This window comes from Triplophysa rosa, linkage group LG5 (assembly GCF_024868665.1).
Source record: "Triplophysa rosa linkage group LG5, Trosa_1v2, whole genome shotgun sequence".
Lineage (NCBI taxonomy): Eukaryota > Metazoa > Chordata > Actinopteri > Cypriniformes > Nemacheilidae > Triplophysa > Triplophysa rosa.
This window is the reverse complement of record NC_079894.1, coordinates 4,364,357-4,383,110: the sequence shown is the minus strand read 5'-3', so window position 1 is coordinate 4,383,110 and position 18,754 is coordinate 4,364,357. Positions and strand designations below refer to the sequence as shown.

Genomic DNA, 18,754 nt, shown 5'->3' with positions numbered 1-18,754 from the left:
TGACATATCGCTTTATTTTTCCTAAATTTGCTTTAAGTCGCTTTGGATAAAAGCGTCTGCTAAATTACTAAATGTAAATGTATTACCAATTTGTAAGCCTTTCATGTTAATTATGTGCACTTCCACCTTTATTATAGTAAACTGTAGTAAAATTTCTAGATACTGCAGTGTTTTTTAACATTAATAAAGTCTAGTAAGTAGTGAACTATACTACAGTTTTTCAGTCTATAGTTAATACTACAGATGGTTTCATCGGACGCATGTGTCTGGCCCGGTCTATATAATATAACAATATATGTTATATTTAACTTATATGAATATTTTAGTTTATATTAATGGTAATAAAATAATCTACTCCTTAGGGACTAAGTTATTGATTCTCTGCTAAGGTCTACCGGAAGTTAAGTTTAGGCCACATATCGTTGCTATAGTATATGTGACCCTGGACAACAAAACCAGTCTTAAGTAGCACGGGAACATTTTTAGTTATCGCCAAAAATACATTGTAGGGGTAAAAATTACAGTTTTTTCTTTTTACCAAAAATCATTAGGATATTAAGTAAAGACCATGTTCCATGAAGATATTTAATAAATTTCCTACCGTAAATGTATAAAAACTTTCTTTTTGTGAGTGGATGACCTGCTACAGTGCCTCAGATGAACAACTTCAAAGGCGATTTTCTCAATATTTTGCTTTTTTAGCACCCTCAGATTACAGTTTTGTAAACCGTTGTTGTTCCGCCCAGAGGCGGATTAACCATATGGGCAATTGGGCAAGTGCCCAGGGGCACCAAGACTTTAGGGGCAGCAAATAAACCCGCAATACAAAATATATATTTTTTCTAAATGTACATAAGCACTTGTTTTTTAAGACTTAAGTCACGCATCTGCGCTAAATAGGCGTGGCACCATGTGCGGGAATACCCCCACTTTCAGATAAAAATGGTTCTGTCCTCCGCACTTTTTCGACACACCTCCGCCAAAATTCCCGCCCATGTTATCTGGTTAGTTACATAGATTTGAGTGAATTAACATTCAGCCAATCACAAGTGAGTGTTATGAGGCGAGTCGTCTTTCGTGTAGCCTACACTTTAATCTTCAAACAGATGGAAGCGGGAACGATGCAGAGCGCATTGTTGTAGCGGAGACTAAAAATGCGGGGATTAGCACTGATTAATAAAGGTGCATGCCATACATGGCATGCGTCAGAAATAAGATATTATAGTGCCGATAATGTACGCTAATAATTATAGTGCCGATAATGTACGCTAATAATAGTACGTGGAGGTAAGGCCACTATTGAAGATCCAAACCTGGGTTTTAAAGTGAAAGTGAAGAACGGTCGGTGTCATCACTATAGCAATCAATTGATATGTGTCCTTTTTAGTGGTGTACACTTTTATCTTAGTACTTATGTGATCGTTTAGTAAGAAGAATGTACACATACTGTGCTTAAATAGAGCGTTTGAATAGCTGTATAGCAGTTAAAATCGTAACAATAACGTTTCATGTTATATTTATGAATAACCTTGCTATACATTGTAATCTGGTGAATGCCACTTTGGTGAATTAAAGTCCCAATGTCCTGAAAATCTGTACATTGTTCCATTGTCCCCCTAATGTGAATACATACATGCAAACTATAGTGTGTGTGTGTGTGCGTGTGTGTGTCCCTGTACCCCCATTTTGTGGCACGCACAACATTTACACTTGTTAAAAAAATGTTAGTGATTTTTTTAAACTACATCAAAACCTGAAATGTAACATTACAACAGAAAGCAGGTGCCCCTTAACTACAGTAGGCCTAATTGTTAAAAATACTTAATGGAAAAGAGTTGTTTTTGTGTTATATTCTACAAAAGTGTCATGTTAATGTATAATTCTTGTAAAATAGTATATTGTAAATTGCTGAGTTTCATTCTTATAAAATCTTTTAATATATAAATCTTTTAATGAGTGGATTCTTGCGTGTGGGTTGATGGGGGGCACCTCTGGGGCTGTTGCCCAGGGGCACCATGAGGTCTTAATACGCCTCTGGTTCCGCCAGATAGTGTCCTATCCTAACAAACCATATATCAATAGAAAGCTTATTTCTTCAGCTTTCAGATGATGTAAAAATCTCAATTTCGAAAAATTGACCCTTAAGACCCTTTTGTCGTTCAGGGTCACATATTACAGTAAGTACTGTATATTATAGTAAGTATACTTTATCATAGTAAATACTATAGTATGCAGTATTTTTTCATATTTTTTCATTGTGGGCTCCCACAAAATTTGGGATTCATATTCTCTTGAAGGTTATAATACATCGATTGTATTTGTAATTCATAACACTGCATACAACTCACAATTTACATCAAAATGTGTAACAGGAGCTACATGGTCAGTTTATAAATCTTTTAAATGCATAATAAAATTTTTAATTGAGTATTTGACAATTTTGGTCGCGCCGGTTTGTTAATTATTATGTGCGTTTTACCTCTAAACCATCATGTCATTAAGCAGTTTTTCAATGAATTCTTTTAATCTGTAGATGTTGCCTGCGTGGATGTTAGCACAGGTACAGGCAGGTGTTATTGCTCTATCTTCCATATGTGAGCTGAACATAGGCCATTAACACCTTGAATTTTAAAATCTTATCTAGATGAAGTTTCTATCCACCGCAAAGACCATCTCAGATGTGAAAACTCTGGAGACACAGAAGTGTGAGAAGTGCGGAGCTTTGCCTCAGTTAGATTCTGACACGACTGGAGCAACTTCTCTGTGCCAGTTAAGGAGCCGCCATATGTTTTAAATAAAGTTTTCTTCAACTCCTTCTCACAGTGGCTCGGAGAGACCACTTCTCCATTTTACAGATGACTAGAGTGAGCGAGAGAAAGCTGAACATTATCATTGCATTTAAACCAAAATATTGTGTCTTTTTTTTACCAAACTTTTATACCTTCAGCAGTGAGCTCGCTTATGCCATACATCTTTTATTCAGCCATGTTTCATTTTTTATTAGTAAGGCCTATCTGTATATATCCATACCTGTCAACCACACAGATATTCTGTCACTCTTTTCCAGTCAGGTCCATCTATACTTTTCTTTAGGCCGTTCACATTATAACGATAACTAGAAAAATAACTGTAACTATATTTACGTCTACACCAGTGGATGATAATGTTAACGTTAAGTTTATTTAAAGCCTGCGTGCTGCAGTGTTCCCAGTCACTAAGATGAATGTAGACGACCTGCTGATGCTTTCGTTTTCATTCCCGAACGTCTTTTCTCCAAAATATGACAGCAAAGGCTGGATACTCTCTCTGAAGTTGCGCTCGTGTCCGGGATGTAACGTTAAAGCATATATTTTGCCAGCTTGCTTAGACTCATAAGCATTACAAATATAATATCCTGCCTTAAACACACCGCTTTCCGACCACTGCAGTCTTTAATTCAGACATAAAACCTGCGTTGAAATCACCAATAGTCAAACGTCATCCGCCAGAAACTGTCTGACAGTATGTTTTATCGTTCATCGGCTGGATAAAAATCATTCTGAAAGCGATCCCAACGATATCGTTCTCTGTATCTTTATCGTTATAGTTACGGTGTGAGCCCTGCTATTCTCCTGAATTTTTTAGTTATCGTTATAATGTGAACAGCCCTTAAAGCAAAATAAGTTGCACTGTCTTGATTCTCAAATCTCCAGACTGTTGTGCTTGTTAGGTGCCAGCTTCTGTTGCTGTAGCTCAAGCGGTTGTGCATGACGCTCGCAAACACCAAGGTCACGGTTTCAGTTCCCAGCGAACGTGTACAGCTAAAAATTCAGGATTTTATTTTTGATTAAAAGTGTCTGCCAAATGCATAAATGTAGATGTTGCTTAATTTAGCTTGTAGTTCATCCTGGTATTCTCAAGCCAACTGCATGTCTGTGCTTATCCTTTTAATCATATGTGCTCTTTTGAGATGTAGCATCTGGCATGTTGCAAGTAGAATTCACCTCCTCCAACAAATAATTGGCATCTTCTATGGTCATTTCCTTGGAAACCATTAGTGTGCCAGTCTTGTTCTTTTACCAAAATCTCTCTTGCTCAAAATTTTAATGGAAGCTTCAAACCACATGAATCTAGTGGCACTTGCAACAAATGAAAGAAAAAGGTAAAACATGCATGTTTGTTTTTCTTAGAAAGCAGTGAAACGTGTGTGCTGTTGTGAACTCAAATGCACACTTTTTGTTGATGTCAACGCAGATTTTTTTAAAGAGCGTTCCAAAAACTGGTATGCTGAACCGGCTACAGCTCCTTTTCCCCCATATCAGGTCTCTTTTTTAGTGTTGGTGGGCATGGTTTCATTTCAGTTTCTTATCTGTGTGAGACTATCCGGCTAAAACATGTAGCCTTTCCTAATTACTTTGCCTCTCCTCTGGGTTCCAGCCTTAACCAGTTTTACTCCCATTCCCTCCCAGCATGCTTTGAGGCGGTTTTAATGAATTTTTTAGTGCCCTTTGTTCTCATCATTAGGAGTTTGCAGAATCATGATTAGGAATACCTCTCCTAAAACCTCCCAGTTGGGTGTTTCCATCCACGCTAGGAGATTTAAAGCGCTACCTTATTCCCTGCACTAAATTAAAATATCAGACAAGCCATGCACAGACTGATTATTCTTAAAGCCCGATGCCAGGACAGTCTTCATATGACTCATCTGTGCCGACACTTTACTAACTTTCACTTATAATTTGTGCCACTTTGGAACGTTAATTTGGGGTTTTCACTACTGTGATATTAATGCTGTCGATAAAAACTTGGTAATTGATGCCTTGTGTTGTGTTTAACAAGCTAAAAATACCAGCTCAAAATTCGGGCATTGCGGAGTAATTTGTTCAGCCTCGTATATTATGATTAATTATCCATGAAATTATCTCTTAGTTATATTCATTGACAATTGGATAACTCATTATCTCTCCAAAAATAGAATATCGAGCAAAATAAAGTTCACTTTATTTTGAACCCTTTGTTTGAAATGGCTTATTATTATTATTAAAGGGAAAATTTAAAAGAAATTAAAAATGATATCACGAGCTACTCACCCTCAAGTTGTTCCATATCTGTATACATTTCTTTGTTCTGATTAACACAAAGAAAGATATTTGGAAGAATGTAAGCAACTTTCAGTTCTGGGACACCATTGACCACCATAGTAGAAATATGTTGTATAATTCTTTTGTTCTGTTGAACACAAACAAAATATATTTTGAATAATGTGGAATAATGTGTTTTGCAAACAGTTCTAGGGTGCCTTTGACTAAAATTGACTAATTTTTTTTCTACTGTGGTAGTCAATGGTGCCCTAGATGGCTTTATCGTTGTATCAAATATGCATCATTATATACAGTATATTACACATTTTTTATCAGCTATATCATTGGACAGATATTTTTGCATTTATTTGCACGTTGTTCTGTTGCTAGTGTCATTCGACAGGTAATCACACCTATGATGCCATCAGCATTCCATAAAACTAAAAATGTAACTAGACAGCATTGCAGACATTTCCGTACATTATAACTGTTATTCACTCGTTAATGTTTAAACTTATAAAAAAGAGAAAATTAACTTTTCTCTGAGACATTTTTGGTTTATTTTTAGCTAATGTCATTTTATCTCTTAAATTAGTTGAACGTTTGTAATTTCTCATACTTATTTGTTTTTCTCCGTGGTTACTTTGTGTTAATACTGTATCTCAAAAGTTTTTTTTTAGTTAAGTTAGAACTTTAAAAAGTAAAATGGTGAGCTATAAAGAAAGTTTTGGAAGTAGTGGAAGCTTGCATTTAAAATGTATACTGGTTTTATTAATACACCAACATTCAGAGATATTTCATTTCCCACGGGTTATAGTCATAATTGTTGCCCAGTATCATTTTCAGAAACGTAAGAAGCGTATATATCATTTTCATTAAAACTACTGGCCCCCGCGTTCTTGCACTTTTCTATTTAGCTGCGCTGCCTCAATGGGACAGGAAACCTTTTATCAGATGTGCCTTTGACAAGCAATATGCAGATCTATTAATATTGCAATAGGCAAGTATCTATTGAAGCGTGTATTTCAAGTTTGACAAGGGAAACAACTTTTTTAAATTTTTTATTAGATGTGGGGAGTAATTCCCTAGGTGTTTAGAGAAATGTCGGCAGTTTGTGCTCCTGTGTACCTTTCAGCAAACTTTTTTTGAGTTCTACGTCAGGTTTAATTGACTATTTTGATGTTGCCTCCCTAATTGTCAAATCTCCCTCATATTTTTAAATGGGTTTGAAAAAGCATCTGCTAAATGAATAAATCTAAATGTAAATTGCTAATATTACGCTAAGAAAATGGCTGTTTTCCTTAGGAAAACTTGTTAGCCCCATTAAGTCATTCAGGAATAGCTGGTATTTAACTCTGAAGATCTCCACAAACGTGAACGTAAATGACAGCGCTCTCCACTGCCAGCCACTTTTCATTCCCGCATTAACATAAACCGCATCTCGCAAACCTCTGTCTTCTCTGTTCAGTCGCAATTATTTATACACAGCTCTATATATTCAGAGATAATATAATTCTCTCATCTAAGTCTACTGTGAAATCAGATATGACAGTAATGCTCGAGGAGAGATTTAGATTGCATAATGTTGTGTGGTACAATTTCCTCAATGCTTGCTCATTTATGAACCACTCCTGTGTACCACGTTTCACATTCACGGTGCGTTCGGCATATTTCCCTCGTGTGCTTTCTAGGTGCTTATTTTGCTGACTTGAGAAAAGCAACAGCCTGCTCCAAATTCTCCTTTCTTCCATCTATACATTGCGTTTCCATATCTTATATATTATATATACACAAAGAATATTTTCAACTTGATCTGAGTTAAGATATGTGGAGGAAAAGGTTAATGCTGTTTTTGTGAATCTTTGTGAGTTTTTTCATCTTTGGCTGGCTGTTGTACAGGATCTGTTTATTTCTGCACATCAGTTTTATTGTTCATTGCATATACTGTATATTATTTGCTTATACTGCATTAAAGCTAAACTCGTTTTTATCTCTGTTCCTTTGTTTAACTTCTCTTCTACAAACTGTATTATCTTTCTCCATCCACAGGTCTAGAGTGTTGGAGCAGATCTTATTAAGATATATACAGTATATATAGTAACTCTTTGCCTTTTTCAAGCCATGTCATGTTATCATGTTAAACTTGCTCAATATTCCCAAACATATTCTACACAGTATTTGAACTACATCTTCCATTTTTATTGTGCTGCGTTATATTATGGTATTTCAACTCTTGTCGCTATTGAAAATGTTCCCATTTATCTTAGAACTTTAATGGAATATTTTCCTACTCTATATCCATCCACCCAGTTTGGATACAGAAGCCATGTGCACCAAATGAAGATAATATTCCATTTAAATGTTTATATCTATCTATGTATTCATATAAGGGTTACTTTATCTTTTATTAAGTTTTATTTCCTTCCTTTAACTTCTCTTATCTAGGCAGAAAAACTTTGCCCGTGGCATCGAGCAGCAGCTCCCGGATGGTATGGTGGTGGCATCCGTACCGACTGAAGCCCAGTGCCATGAGGAGCTGTCCGACCCGGTGCCCGATCCAGAGTATTTAACCGGTAAGAACCCTTTTTCATGTTTAAACATGTTACACTGTATAATCATAATATATTAGTCAAGATCTCAGTGAATAAATCAGTTGTACCTTCAAAAAGTAATAACCAGGACAAAAGCTTTATTCATTTGGTTTATTATTCATTTTGTGGAATGACTACATTATACCAAGAGCTTTTTTGTATTCAGGTAGTTGCTTGAAATTATTTGAGTGCTCTAGTAATCATTGGCAACATCAATGACTGCGTCAAAAGACTTCAAATTGTTAGTCAATGACTCATACGACAGATGGAAACTCTTGAGTGTCTTGACTTCTATGGGCTTAAAGTACATATTTTGAAAACTGAATTATGCTAAAGATGCTAAATAATGAAGGATATTTTAACAAATATCCAACTAAAATAAATGAACAAACCATGCCGACACATGTATCGTAAACAAAATGCTACACCACAGCTGTTGGATTTTTTTTTTAAACTATTTTTTATTAGTCGATCACCGTGTCTACACCAGACGCGACCGGCGTGACGCACCGCATCCAGTGTGGACAAAATGTAAAATTATAATGGGTTCTGATGCGTTCTATTGTCTTTTGTCACATCGCGCCGCGTCGGGTGTAGACACGGTGTAATAGTTTATAGACGGTTTCAAAGCAACAGCATAAACAAACGTTACTGCGCATGTGCGCTTTCCTGGACTGGACTTCCGTAGATTATTTCTGATAAAAAAGAAAAGAACCGTTGTGCCCTGTTCACATTACAAGCGACTGTGTCACTGCAAGTCGCCAGGGGTTGCCGGTGAGGTCGCTAGTGGGCGTTCCCACTACTGGTGATGCTGAGAGAATTATCACATTAGCACCGATCTTCACTCCTATTGGCTGTCACTCCCAAAAGTCGCTTCAAAAGTTAAACATCTCTCAACCTTGTCGTGTCGCTAGACATGCCCCATCCGGTCGCCAACAGTTGCTACTGCTCGCATCGCCGGAAGTCGCCAGCTCTCCATTGAAATGAATGGGATCATGTCGCTTTGTCGCTTGTAATGTGAACGTGGCTTTACTTGGCTAAAATTGCCTCTCCAATATTTTGAATTTAGACTGCGATACCAAGCTCAACCGCTAGATGTCAATGTCCCATACGGTTTCTTTAAATGCGACAAAACTACAGGACCCATTCAACAACTCATTCAGTTAATACAACTATTATTCAATAAAATAATGATATTCATTAATATTAACATAAGTTAAATATAAATAGTTATATTATTAGACACTAGCCAGGGGTGCGTTTCCCGAACAATGACATAACTCGCTGGTTAACCTCCGTAGTACGATGCATCATTTGGGGAAATTAACGATGTAGTTACGACTGTTTCCCGAAACCGTAGTAACTCTGTCAGAGATCAATTGATTGAACCAAGTTGGTTCGGCAATCTAGTTGATGACGCCACACAGTTGGTGGAATAATGACGTCTACTAATAAATACGTTCAGATCGAATTAATGTCAAATTCTTGCTGTAAGTAAGATACATTGCATTTAGCAGCGACTCTTGTTATCCTATTTTTGATATCTGTTGTTTTATTTCACGCTTTTTCATTCATTCATAAGTTTCCTCCCACGTCACTCTTCCCACGGATTCCCCAGGGTCCTAGAGCACGTAGGATCATGCGTATGCACACTTTTCAAAAACTGCGCTTGTATTTTCTTAACAAACTAAAAGATGTCAAATTAAATTTGTATGTATTTCGAATTATGGATATAGAATGCACTGCATGTTTCTTGCTTAGTTTGCTCAAAGGCATTATGCATGTAAGTCTACATGTCATAATAAAAAGGAACTATGCTTCTAACCAATTTTGCGATGCTGCTTGCGATTGATCGTTGGAACGATTGTTTCGGGAAACACTTGAATCGTTGAACTATGCTGGAACGACGGAACTTGCGACCATAGTTGGCTAACGATGCTTTTGGGAAACGCACCCCAGACCGATAAACAAACACAGACTGGAAGTCCTGCAGAACTGCAGTCCAGACGCACACATCTGATGAAACAGTCTATGCATGTCTTGACTGTGCAGCATTCCAGAATGTCCCTTCTACCATAACAACGTCAGGCCATACAATGCAAAAACTGATACCAAATAATTTAAAAAAGAGGCAAGAAAAGCCTGCAGGGGGGTAGAGGGGTTTGGGCTGGGCTGGGCTGGGCTGGTGTAGGGGTCGCTTCTGGATGTGCTCCCTCTGTCAGGACACATTAGAAGACCAATCGGACTTGTTTCTGGAACATACTGCTGTACAAGCTATTTGCACCCCAACCACTTGCCCTGAATACAGAGGGGTCAACTTTTATGTTGGTGCTAATGAGAAAAAAATAGGGTGGATTCTTGTCCTGTCAAATGAGTGAGACTTCAAAATGCTTCATCTTTCATCAGACGCTTCCCCTCTGGCTCCAATCTATATGAGGCTGCTGTGAAATGAAGGATTATAGTCCTAAAGTTACATGTAAAAACAACAGGAAAGGCCAAACAGAATAATAACTTTATGTACTTGTTGTTTTCCTTTTTCCATCTCCCAAAGTTTGTACATTGATCTTTTCGTTTAAGTACTTTATTTAAGCATCCCTTACCTTCAAATTTGTATGTGGTTTTGTACTCGTGATGGTCCTGGCATACTGAAGTTTTTACACAATTAGTTTGACTCTGCGTTAAATTTAAACAAGGAGAGGTTGGCATTTATCACATTTTATAGCATTTTTTATGACCGACTTGATTCCCCATCTAGCATTCAACTCCAATTTGTAATCCCAATTTGTAAAGGTCGCATGTGTGCGGGATGGTAATGGCGGGTTCTGTAATATCGCCTGAGCTTCCAGAGGGTGCAGGTGCACCTTCTCTCTCAGTGAAACTATGTCTGACAAAGCTGGACTTCTGATATAATGGCCGTAGCATCAGGTGAGACTTAGGTGAGGTCATATTGGACACTTGAGGAAAGATTAAAACGGTTAATCACACTCTGTCAGTCACGCTTGGGCCATCGGCTGTGAAGACGTGGGTTATTTTTCCACTGCGGTGTAATCCGCTCCAGGCCTGGGGGATGGACTCTATGAGGCAGGTGGTTCGAGCTCTCCAGCCCCTCAGATTCATCACCCCTGCACCTGATGCTCCTCAAGCTTCACTATTGCAAGAACCGCAAATTATCCCTAATGCACAACTCATTAGTCAAATTATACATGTGTATGCCATCTAGATGTTTAATTACATCCATAGTTAAGCTCTCCGGAGAGCATGTCTCCAGACCGGCCCTCACTGCGTTGGATACAAACGTGATTTGTTTCATTATTTTGTGTCTGAGATACGACCTCTGATTGCAAATGTGTCTCTCTCGCATAGTTGCCCAAAAAAAGTAAAATTCTGTCATCATTAGTTTTAGGTTGGTCCAAGCCTGCATGCTGTTGTATTTTTCTGTAAAACACGAAAATAATCCTTCGTGCAGCTTTTTCCCTAATAGTTCATAGTCACCACAGGTTGTAAAGGTCCGAAAGGATTTAAAAGCACTTTAGAAGTTGCATTAAAGTTTGTTGTTGCAGTTGCATTTTGTGGGTTTTTTGTTTGTTTGTCCTTTTGTGTTCCACGGGCCAAAAAAATTACAGAATGACAGAAAAGTAATGACACATAACAATTAAAGAAACCCTTTTCCAAAGTCCTTCTCCCGAGGTGTCCCGTATAATGAAGAAATGTTTTGTGCAAAGTGTTTTTGTTGCTTACTGTGGCACATTCTTTGTGCCGGCATTAAAGAATTGGGATTAAGAAATGTCTGAGCTCTTTTAAGAAAAGCTTTTGTTCCTCGCTCATGCCCTTAATACATCATACCGGCTTTCTCCCCCGACTGTCTCGACGCGTCAGTTGTGAAACACACCCGAGGTTAAATTAGTCACTAGCTTTGGTAATTGGGCACGGAATGGCCATGTGGCACGTACGTGAGCGAGTCGTTGAAGTTGTCAGGCCTCCGCCAACCTCCCCTGCTGATTTGGGCGAGTTGTTGCGACGGTCAGTGTATTTGTCACTGCATCAGCACTCCTGAAGCCTATCTTCCCAACCCTCTCAGGGCAAGACATTCATCTTGCTATTCATCTTTGCCTTGGAAGTCATTCATCATCGGACCAGAAGACTCCATCAATTATTCCAATGGGGAAGAAAGCAGGTACAGAAGCTCTGAAAAGCAAATACATCTTGATTTAATTGGAATGCAGGAAGAAAGCGCACGGGCGCTAAGCAGATTTCGTGCTAGAAAAAGCGAAGGGGAAAATGGTGACTCACATCCGTGCCCACAGATGGAGTTGAGTTGCGAGTGGGGGTGTCGGGGTTAAGCAACACTTGTCTTGGTGGCCCAAAACGCGCCTGGGGCTTCTTTCAAAGGTGTCCGCTCTCCGGCGCAGTTTCGTGGCAATGTGAATGAAAATTCTGAAAGGAATCACTTCAAAACACATTACATGATGGAAAAACACCACAGGTGCTACGGCTTGCTGGGCATATGCCGGGTGGTGAGCGAGGGATGAATAGATGCCATTGATCATCAAACACAAAGAAGCTGACTGTAGAGTTGTGTAAAATGGCTGACACAAGGATTTTTTGCCGCTTCTTGAGAATTAGCTGTGCCCTGCCAATCTACTGAATGCAGCTCCCGCAGAGAGCACAAAAGTGACATGGTCCAGATTTAATCGGATGTATCCAATCCAGTTAGGCCTTTGTGGACGTTCTGCGGCGGTAGTAGAAGCCACAAAAATAGAAAAAAATGACATGAGATTTTTCGGTTTGAGATCTTCTTTCATCGCTGCTCATGTGTGCAGACGCCACCTTGCCGGGTCAGTCAGCAAAGTTTCCTAATGTGTGCTAGTGATCGATATCTTCAGTGCTTTTGGTTGTTGGTAGTTTAGAGCTATTTGCACGTTGTGTCTGACTTATTTATCTGAATAAATGAATCTGCGCTGAATGCTTGTTGGATTATAAGATACAGTACTGTATATTGAATGGTTTATATGATTGGCACATTAAGGATGCTGGCGGATGCCATAATCGGCTGCAATTCCGGTTTGGTGCAATCCAGAAACCAGAACAGGCTCTTTAAAATGCCAAAGTGCACATAGTGCGTCTAGATAAATGCCTGTTTAGAACTGATCTATCATTATCATTTGATGAATTACTGCTGCCATGTTTGTTAAAAACCCTGCACACACATATGATGTTTAAATACATTTTATTTACCACTTGCTTTCTGCAGTTGGTAAAAAAATGATTTTTTAGTATATTTTTGATATGTGACCTTGCTACGAGTCTTTCTAAACTTCATGTCTTCTGTGATGAAGCACTTGTTGTGCCTGGTATTTGGAATCCATTATCTCTCAGTATTTTAGAGCCTTCAAGAAATTAACTTTCTTGAGTAGTAGGTTAATGTGTTTTTTGACCTGGCAAAGTCTGTATTTTGGTAAATAGAGCCCGAAGCAAAATTGTTCATAAATAATTATTCATACTTTGAAGAAAAAGACACAAGCTTACATTAAACACATTAGCATGTTGATCCAGGACTTGACTTGTTTGCTTATTTGCGAGAAATATTTTTTAATGAATAAATTCAGTTCAATAAACCACAGTATAAAAATAACTCTGATGGCTTTCAGGGTTGGTTGCATGTTTGTTTTTTGTGGTCTCAGAATACAGAACACAGTTTATTCATGCTATGACAGGAGCTCCTTGAGGATATTTTCTTCACATCGGGAAACCTCTATCCATACTTTATAAGGCCTGTCAGTAATTGGAAGAGGAGGTCACACCTTCAGGGGTTCATTTTCAGTCGGTTCCCAAGCGGGTGGCATCAACTGAACATTTTTATCATGCATTACCTAAGCAGCTCAATACTTATTCTTCCACCATAATGCTTTCATATAAATTCCTCCAGTCCTGTCTGTGTCTTAATTTTGAAAGATTTGTTTGTCAGTACTTTCTTCAAAGTAACGTTGAGGTGTGTGTGTGCGTGTGCGTGCGTGCGTGCGTGCGTGCGTGCGTGCGTGCGTGCGTGCGTGTGTGTGTGTGTGTCCGCATGCTGACACTGTATAGTGATTTATCACTAGAGTCATTATTTTTCCTGTGTTCAGCTTTGTGCATTCAAGTAAGGATGCGTTTCCCAAAACCATATTAGCCAACTATGGCTGCAAGTTCTGTCATGTCTATATTTCAACTATATTTCTCCCAAATTTCCCAGTATTGCCATTACATATGAAGAGTTTGGTTCCAAAATGAGATTTTCAAAAATCATGTTTTTTATTATGTTAGTTAGCTGTATTTTTTGAGTTATTATGGTTTAAATCAAAACAAACCAACTGCAGTTTGATTTATATTAATTGGAATGTGCAATAATTGTTTTTTTTTTATCTCATTTTGGAACCAAACTCTTCATATATAATGTACATATGAGTAAATAAAAAAAAAGAATACAAGCAAAATATGTTAGAGATTCTAGAGATTGACATACATATATGGGTAGTTGACAGACTAATATGCAAATTTGTCCTATGGTGTGATGGCTAAAATGTAGAAAAAAACACTAACAATGAAGATACATCTTTTTTATGCTATTTTATATGATAAATATTAATAGTATAAAACAATGTAATACTCAGGTTTTTTTTTGGTATGTCACACCATATGACACATATACATAAATATATATAACAGACATGAGTCTGGAAATACATATGCATGTACTGTATACATACCTTTAATGTTCTGTATATAATGTCACAGTCATGTTTTCTTGTTTATCTTAATTACTCCTTCATGCTTTTCAGAGATGTGCGAGTTTTGTTTATTCGGTTTCATTTGTCACTTATTCATTTACAAAATGTACAATTTGTTCAGTCTGCCATCACACTGCAGTCACCGAATGCCAAGAATCTTCTCCAATTGTTAATTCCATTTAGAATGAATTGGAGACACATCTCTGCTGTAATTGAGAGAGCGTTTCTCACCTCCTGACTTTTGACTTGTTTCTTAGTTTTCAGGCCCCCATTTGTTACAACAAAAGAAAACAGTTTGTAGTTGCTAAGGCAATTTGACATTTCTCATCCCTCATAATCCACCCTCTTCTATTACAAACCAAGTTGAGCAGTTTCCCGGCATCGGTGATAATTACCCTGGAATTATGCAGCTGGAATCCAGTTGTGCATGAACATTGTAGCGAATGTAGAGGACGAAACAAACCTTTCTGCTGTTAATTGGCTTTGCTAATTAATAAATAATCTTTCTGTCATTTTCGTGGATGTAGCTAAGCATCCGTGGACTAACAAATTAGGCCTATTTTAACCATCATCGTCTCCAGTGCCATTATATCTGCTCGTAAACTTCCCGACCAATCCGTTATTTCAGAGCCCAATGTGGCACACAGCAAAAAAAATGACGCCCCATTAAAATTCAATTTTTGGGTGTAGCCTTTAACGGTAATCACATCCAGGGTTTCATTTATTCTTTGACACTGATTAATTGCATTGAATCGCTGGAGCCGTTTCCCGCTGTAAACGTCAATTAATTAGCCCACAACATTAGATGTGATAATTAATTCGGTGGGTGCCGCAGCATGGGTCCTGAAGCCTCGAAGGGCGGCCCTTCAGATGCCCACGGCCGGCACGACCACCCACAGCTCCGGTGTCTCCACGAGTCTACAGATACTGAGGTAATGAGTTGAGTGCAACTTGCAATACTGCATGCGTCTCTGCATTGGTTTCTGTCTAGTTAAACACACGGACCCCAGCGCTGGTGTCAAACGTGCGCTCTCCCCATAACTCTCGTTGGATTGGAGAACCCTTGTTGATCGCTGACAGACGTCTGAGTGGCGCTGGTTCATTCCGCAGCACACAGTTTTTCTCCCAAAGTCCCTCTCAATTAAAATGGCAGCATATGGTCCAGTGACCAAAGCTCACAGGCCATCGGCTCACATGTCCTGAGCTTCTGATGGAGAGCCCCCACAGTATAGCTGGAAAAGTGTGTCACCTTGATCTTTAAAGAAGTGTCCCTTTCTCCAGTGTCTTTTTTTGGAGTAGAAAGATCACCTCAGTGTTGGCCGAATTGTTTACTGTGTTAATTTGTTTGCATGACTTTTTGACTATTTTACTAGTGCACTCAGTATGTGTCCTTCATATACAGTATGTGAAGCACCTGGCTGGGAACATCATTGACAGCACACACCGAAATGAGAAGAATTTCCTCAATTTTCTGCTCATAAAACTGCTTTAACTCAGTTGCTTCTCATTATTATTATTATGAGTTGTTTTGGGTGATTTTTTTCAAGGTACATATTTGCTTTTATTCCAGGTTAAGTCCAGAGGCAAAATGAACAATTTGTACAGAATACATTATCTTGAATCATGCAAACCTTTACTCTTTGGCCGTTTTAAAACATAAAACGTTTGTTTGTTTGAGCTTTTTGACTATGCTGACAAAGCAACATCCCAGGGGACAGCACAATTCCGATCTCTTTAATATCTCATCTATTTATTGTAGGTATACTGTAAAAAGTAGTAGTCATTAGACCAAAAGCAAGTTTCTTGCATGTGTCTTCTAATGTTTTGCCTATAGACGGTTTCATTGGACACACGCGCCTGGCCAGAAGTTAACTTCCGGTCTGTGTTTGGATATAATATAACAATTTATTTTACATTTAATTTATATTAATATTTTATTGTAGCCTATATTACTTGTATTAAATTAAATTAAAACTACTCAACAGTTATTGATTCTTTGTGGAGGTCTAACAGAAGTAAAGTTTGGGCCACATAAAGTTTGTGTCACGGTTGTGTGCAGAATCCAGGCGCAGACAGAAATGGCAGCGAAAACAAATATTTATTAAATTTACGAACAAAGCACCCACGATTGGGGACAGACAAGGTAGCTAAAAGAGTTTTCAAAATGCAAACCAAAAACTTCCCACGGGGGGCAAAACCAGAGTGAACTGAGAATGTACTGCCCTCCCTGGCTGTTGTGATTTCTGCGTCCAAGTGGTTTAATGCAGCAGCGGTAACAAGTGCTCGTCAATGTCAAAAGATTGACCAATCAAATTAAATAAAGACCGGGTTCACAGAATTCCAGCCAATCAAATTACAGATACCACGCAGAATATAGCCAATCAAACTAAAGAAGACAGAACGTTCAGCCAATCAAATTGAAGGAGGCAGAACTTAGTGTCGGTAGGCGGGCGCTTAACATGTGCGAACTCCAATGCGTGGATTCAGTTTTAATGATGACCGTGTAGTGAGATGTAGGAAGGAAAACTAACAAAGCCAACGGTTTTACAATAAAAATGTTAAATACAGAGATGCAAACTAATTAACTTTTGTGAGTTTTGATCTTGAAAACTTCGAAAAATTAAAAATGATTGGTCACATAATTTAAGACGTTTGTTCGAGTTAACATGTCTAAAAACACCCTGAAACAGATAAGATTATAGCATATGAGGCATAAGATATGACTGTGTATATAGTCCATTTTATTAGCATTGAAGAATTCAATATATCATCACAGGTAATGAAATGACTTTAAATTTTTCTGTCAAATTTGTATTCAATGTATAGTTTTAAAAAGCATATTAAGATCTTTGTATTAAGCTTATAGGTAAGCTACTTATTAAGCCCAAAGAGTGAATGTTTTCTCTCCTCTTTTCTCGATTTATAAATCGTTTTATTGACTTTGCAAGGTGGCATGAAAGTTCTTAAAAAACATTTACATTTATGTTGCGAGCTGGGTTTTATAGGCCGCTCGTGCTGAAGAAGTCCAGGGCCACATTTTACTCCCAGTCCGCCCCTGGCCAGAGGTAAACAGGAGTAATTTACAAAGGGCAAATCATTTTATCATATTCCTAAGGATCCCAATTCCCCGATAGGTGATTAAATGGTTAACTGCAATAAAACGTGCTAACCAACACAAGTCACCGCTAACGTTATCTCTTCCTCTCTGTTGCTATGCTGCCAAATCTGAAACAAGACACATAAGAGCAGCACTCGCCTAGTCCAGCTGTGCAATCACAGTTGCCTCCTAACACAACCCCATCGTGTCTGACAGTGACCACCACCCATGGCTTCAATGGATCCATTACAAAATTCATGTCAATTTTTACCACTCCAAGCTTTTAAAGAGTCTCCGGAGCAGGACGATGAAAAGTTGATGAGGTAGTTGTAGATATGAGAATCCTGCAAGTCAGGAAAGCTATACGTTTCTTTATTGATACATATTAAAAGCACCCCGGGGGCATTATAGGGATCTGTTATGTTTAATCTATTAAGTTTTGCTATGCACAGGTCTATGTCTTTTGAATAAAAGTGCGCAGTGAACTCTGTTGCCTTGAAACTCATGCTGGCGCCATTCATTTCATATTTGCTCCCGGGTGTTCTCGCCTGCCAGCATGGCGGTGTAAACAGAAAATGTCACGTGACTGCCGGAGATCTTTTTTATGGGGTGGCACAAAGGGGCCAGTACAAATCTTAGGGTGGCACATTTAAAAAAATGTATTATGCCTGAATCTAATGGTTAAGAGTTTTGGCATTGCCATTACTACTGGGATCATATAAAGTTATTACTAGTCTTACGATTTAATTTCTAATTTAATTTACTAATATGTTCAGTGTTTGATCGATACATGCTAATTCGCTAACTGTTCTACATATATTTGACTATAAAAAATATGATAGTAATAGATGCCAAAAACTGCAAATCCAACAATTTAAAGATCAGCTGATGGAGTAATGTATTAACCAAACATGTATAGTGATCGATCAAAATGCGAGTATGAGCAGCAGAAAAATTCAATGCCTTAAAATGTACATTTTAATTAATAAATATTAACACAAATTTATATTATTCTAATATAAAAAATATATATATTTTTAAAATCTCATTCTGGTTGGGGGCCAATGGGGAGCCAGTTACTTTTTTGGTGGGCCGCGGCCCCCCTGGTACCCCCTTTGGGGGTGCCACTGCTGGAGACTCGGGTTGAGCGACGCGAGTGGGCGTGGCTTCAGCACCAACGGCAGACACGCCCCCAGCGTTTGAGAGCAGAGAGCCCTGCTTATTTTTCCAAGATTTTGATAA

General features: G+C 38.3%; 1 protein-coding gene across 3 annotated transcripts in view; it reads left to right on the top strand.

Moving 5' to 3' along the window:
• astn1 (astrotactin 1) overlaps positions 1-18,754 on the top strand; it is a 229,441-nt gene that overhangs the window by 123,384 nt on the left and 87,303 nt on the right. For all 3 annotated transcript variants that reach the window (XM_057333244.1, XM_057333245.1, XM_057333243.1), the window contains one exon: positions 7,506-7,633. In XM_057333244.1, the coding sequence (XP_057189227.1) occupies positions 7,506-7,633 (128 nt within the window). The remainder of the gene's footprint in view (positions 1-7,505; positions 7,634-18,754) is intronic.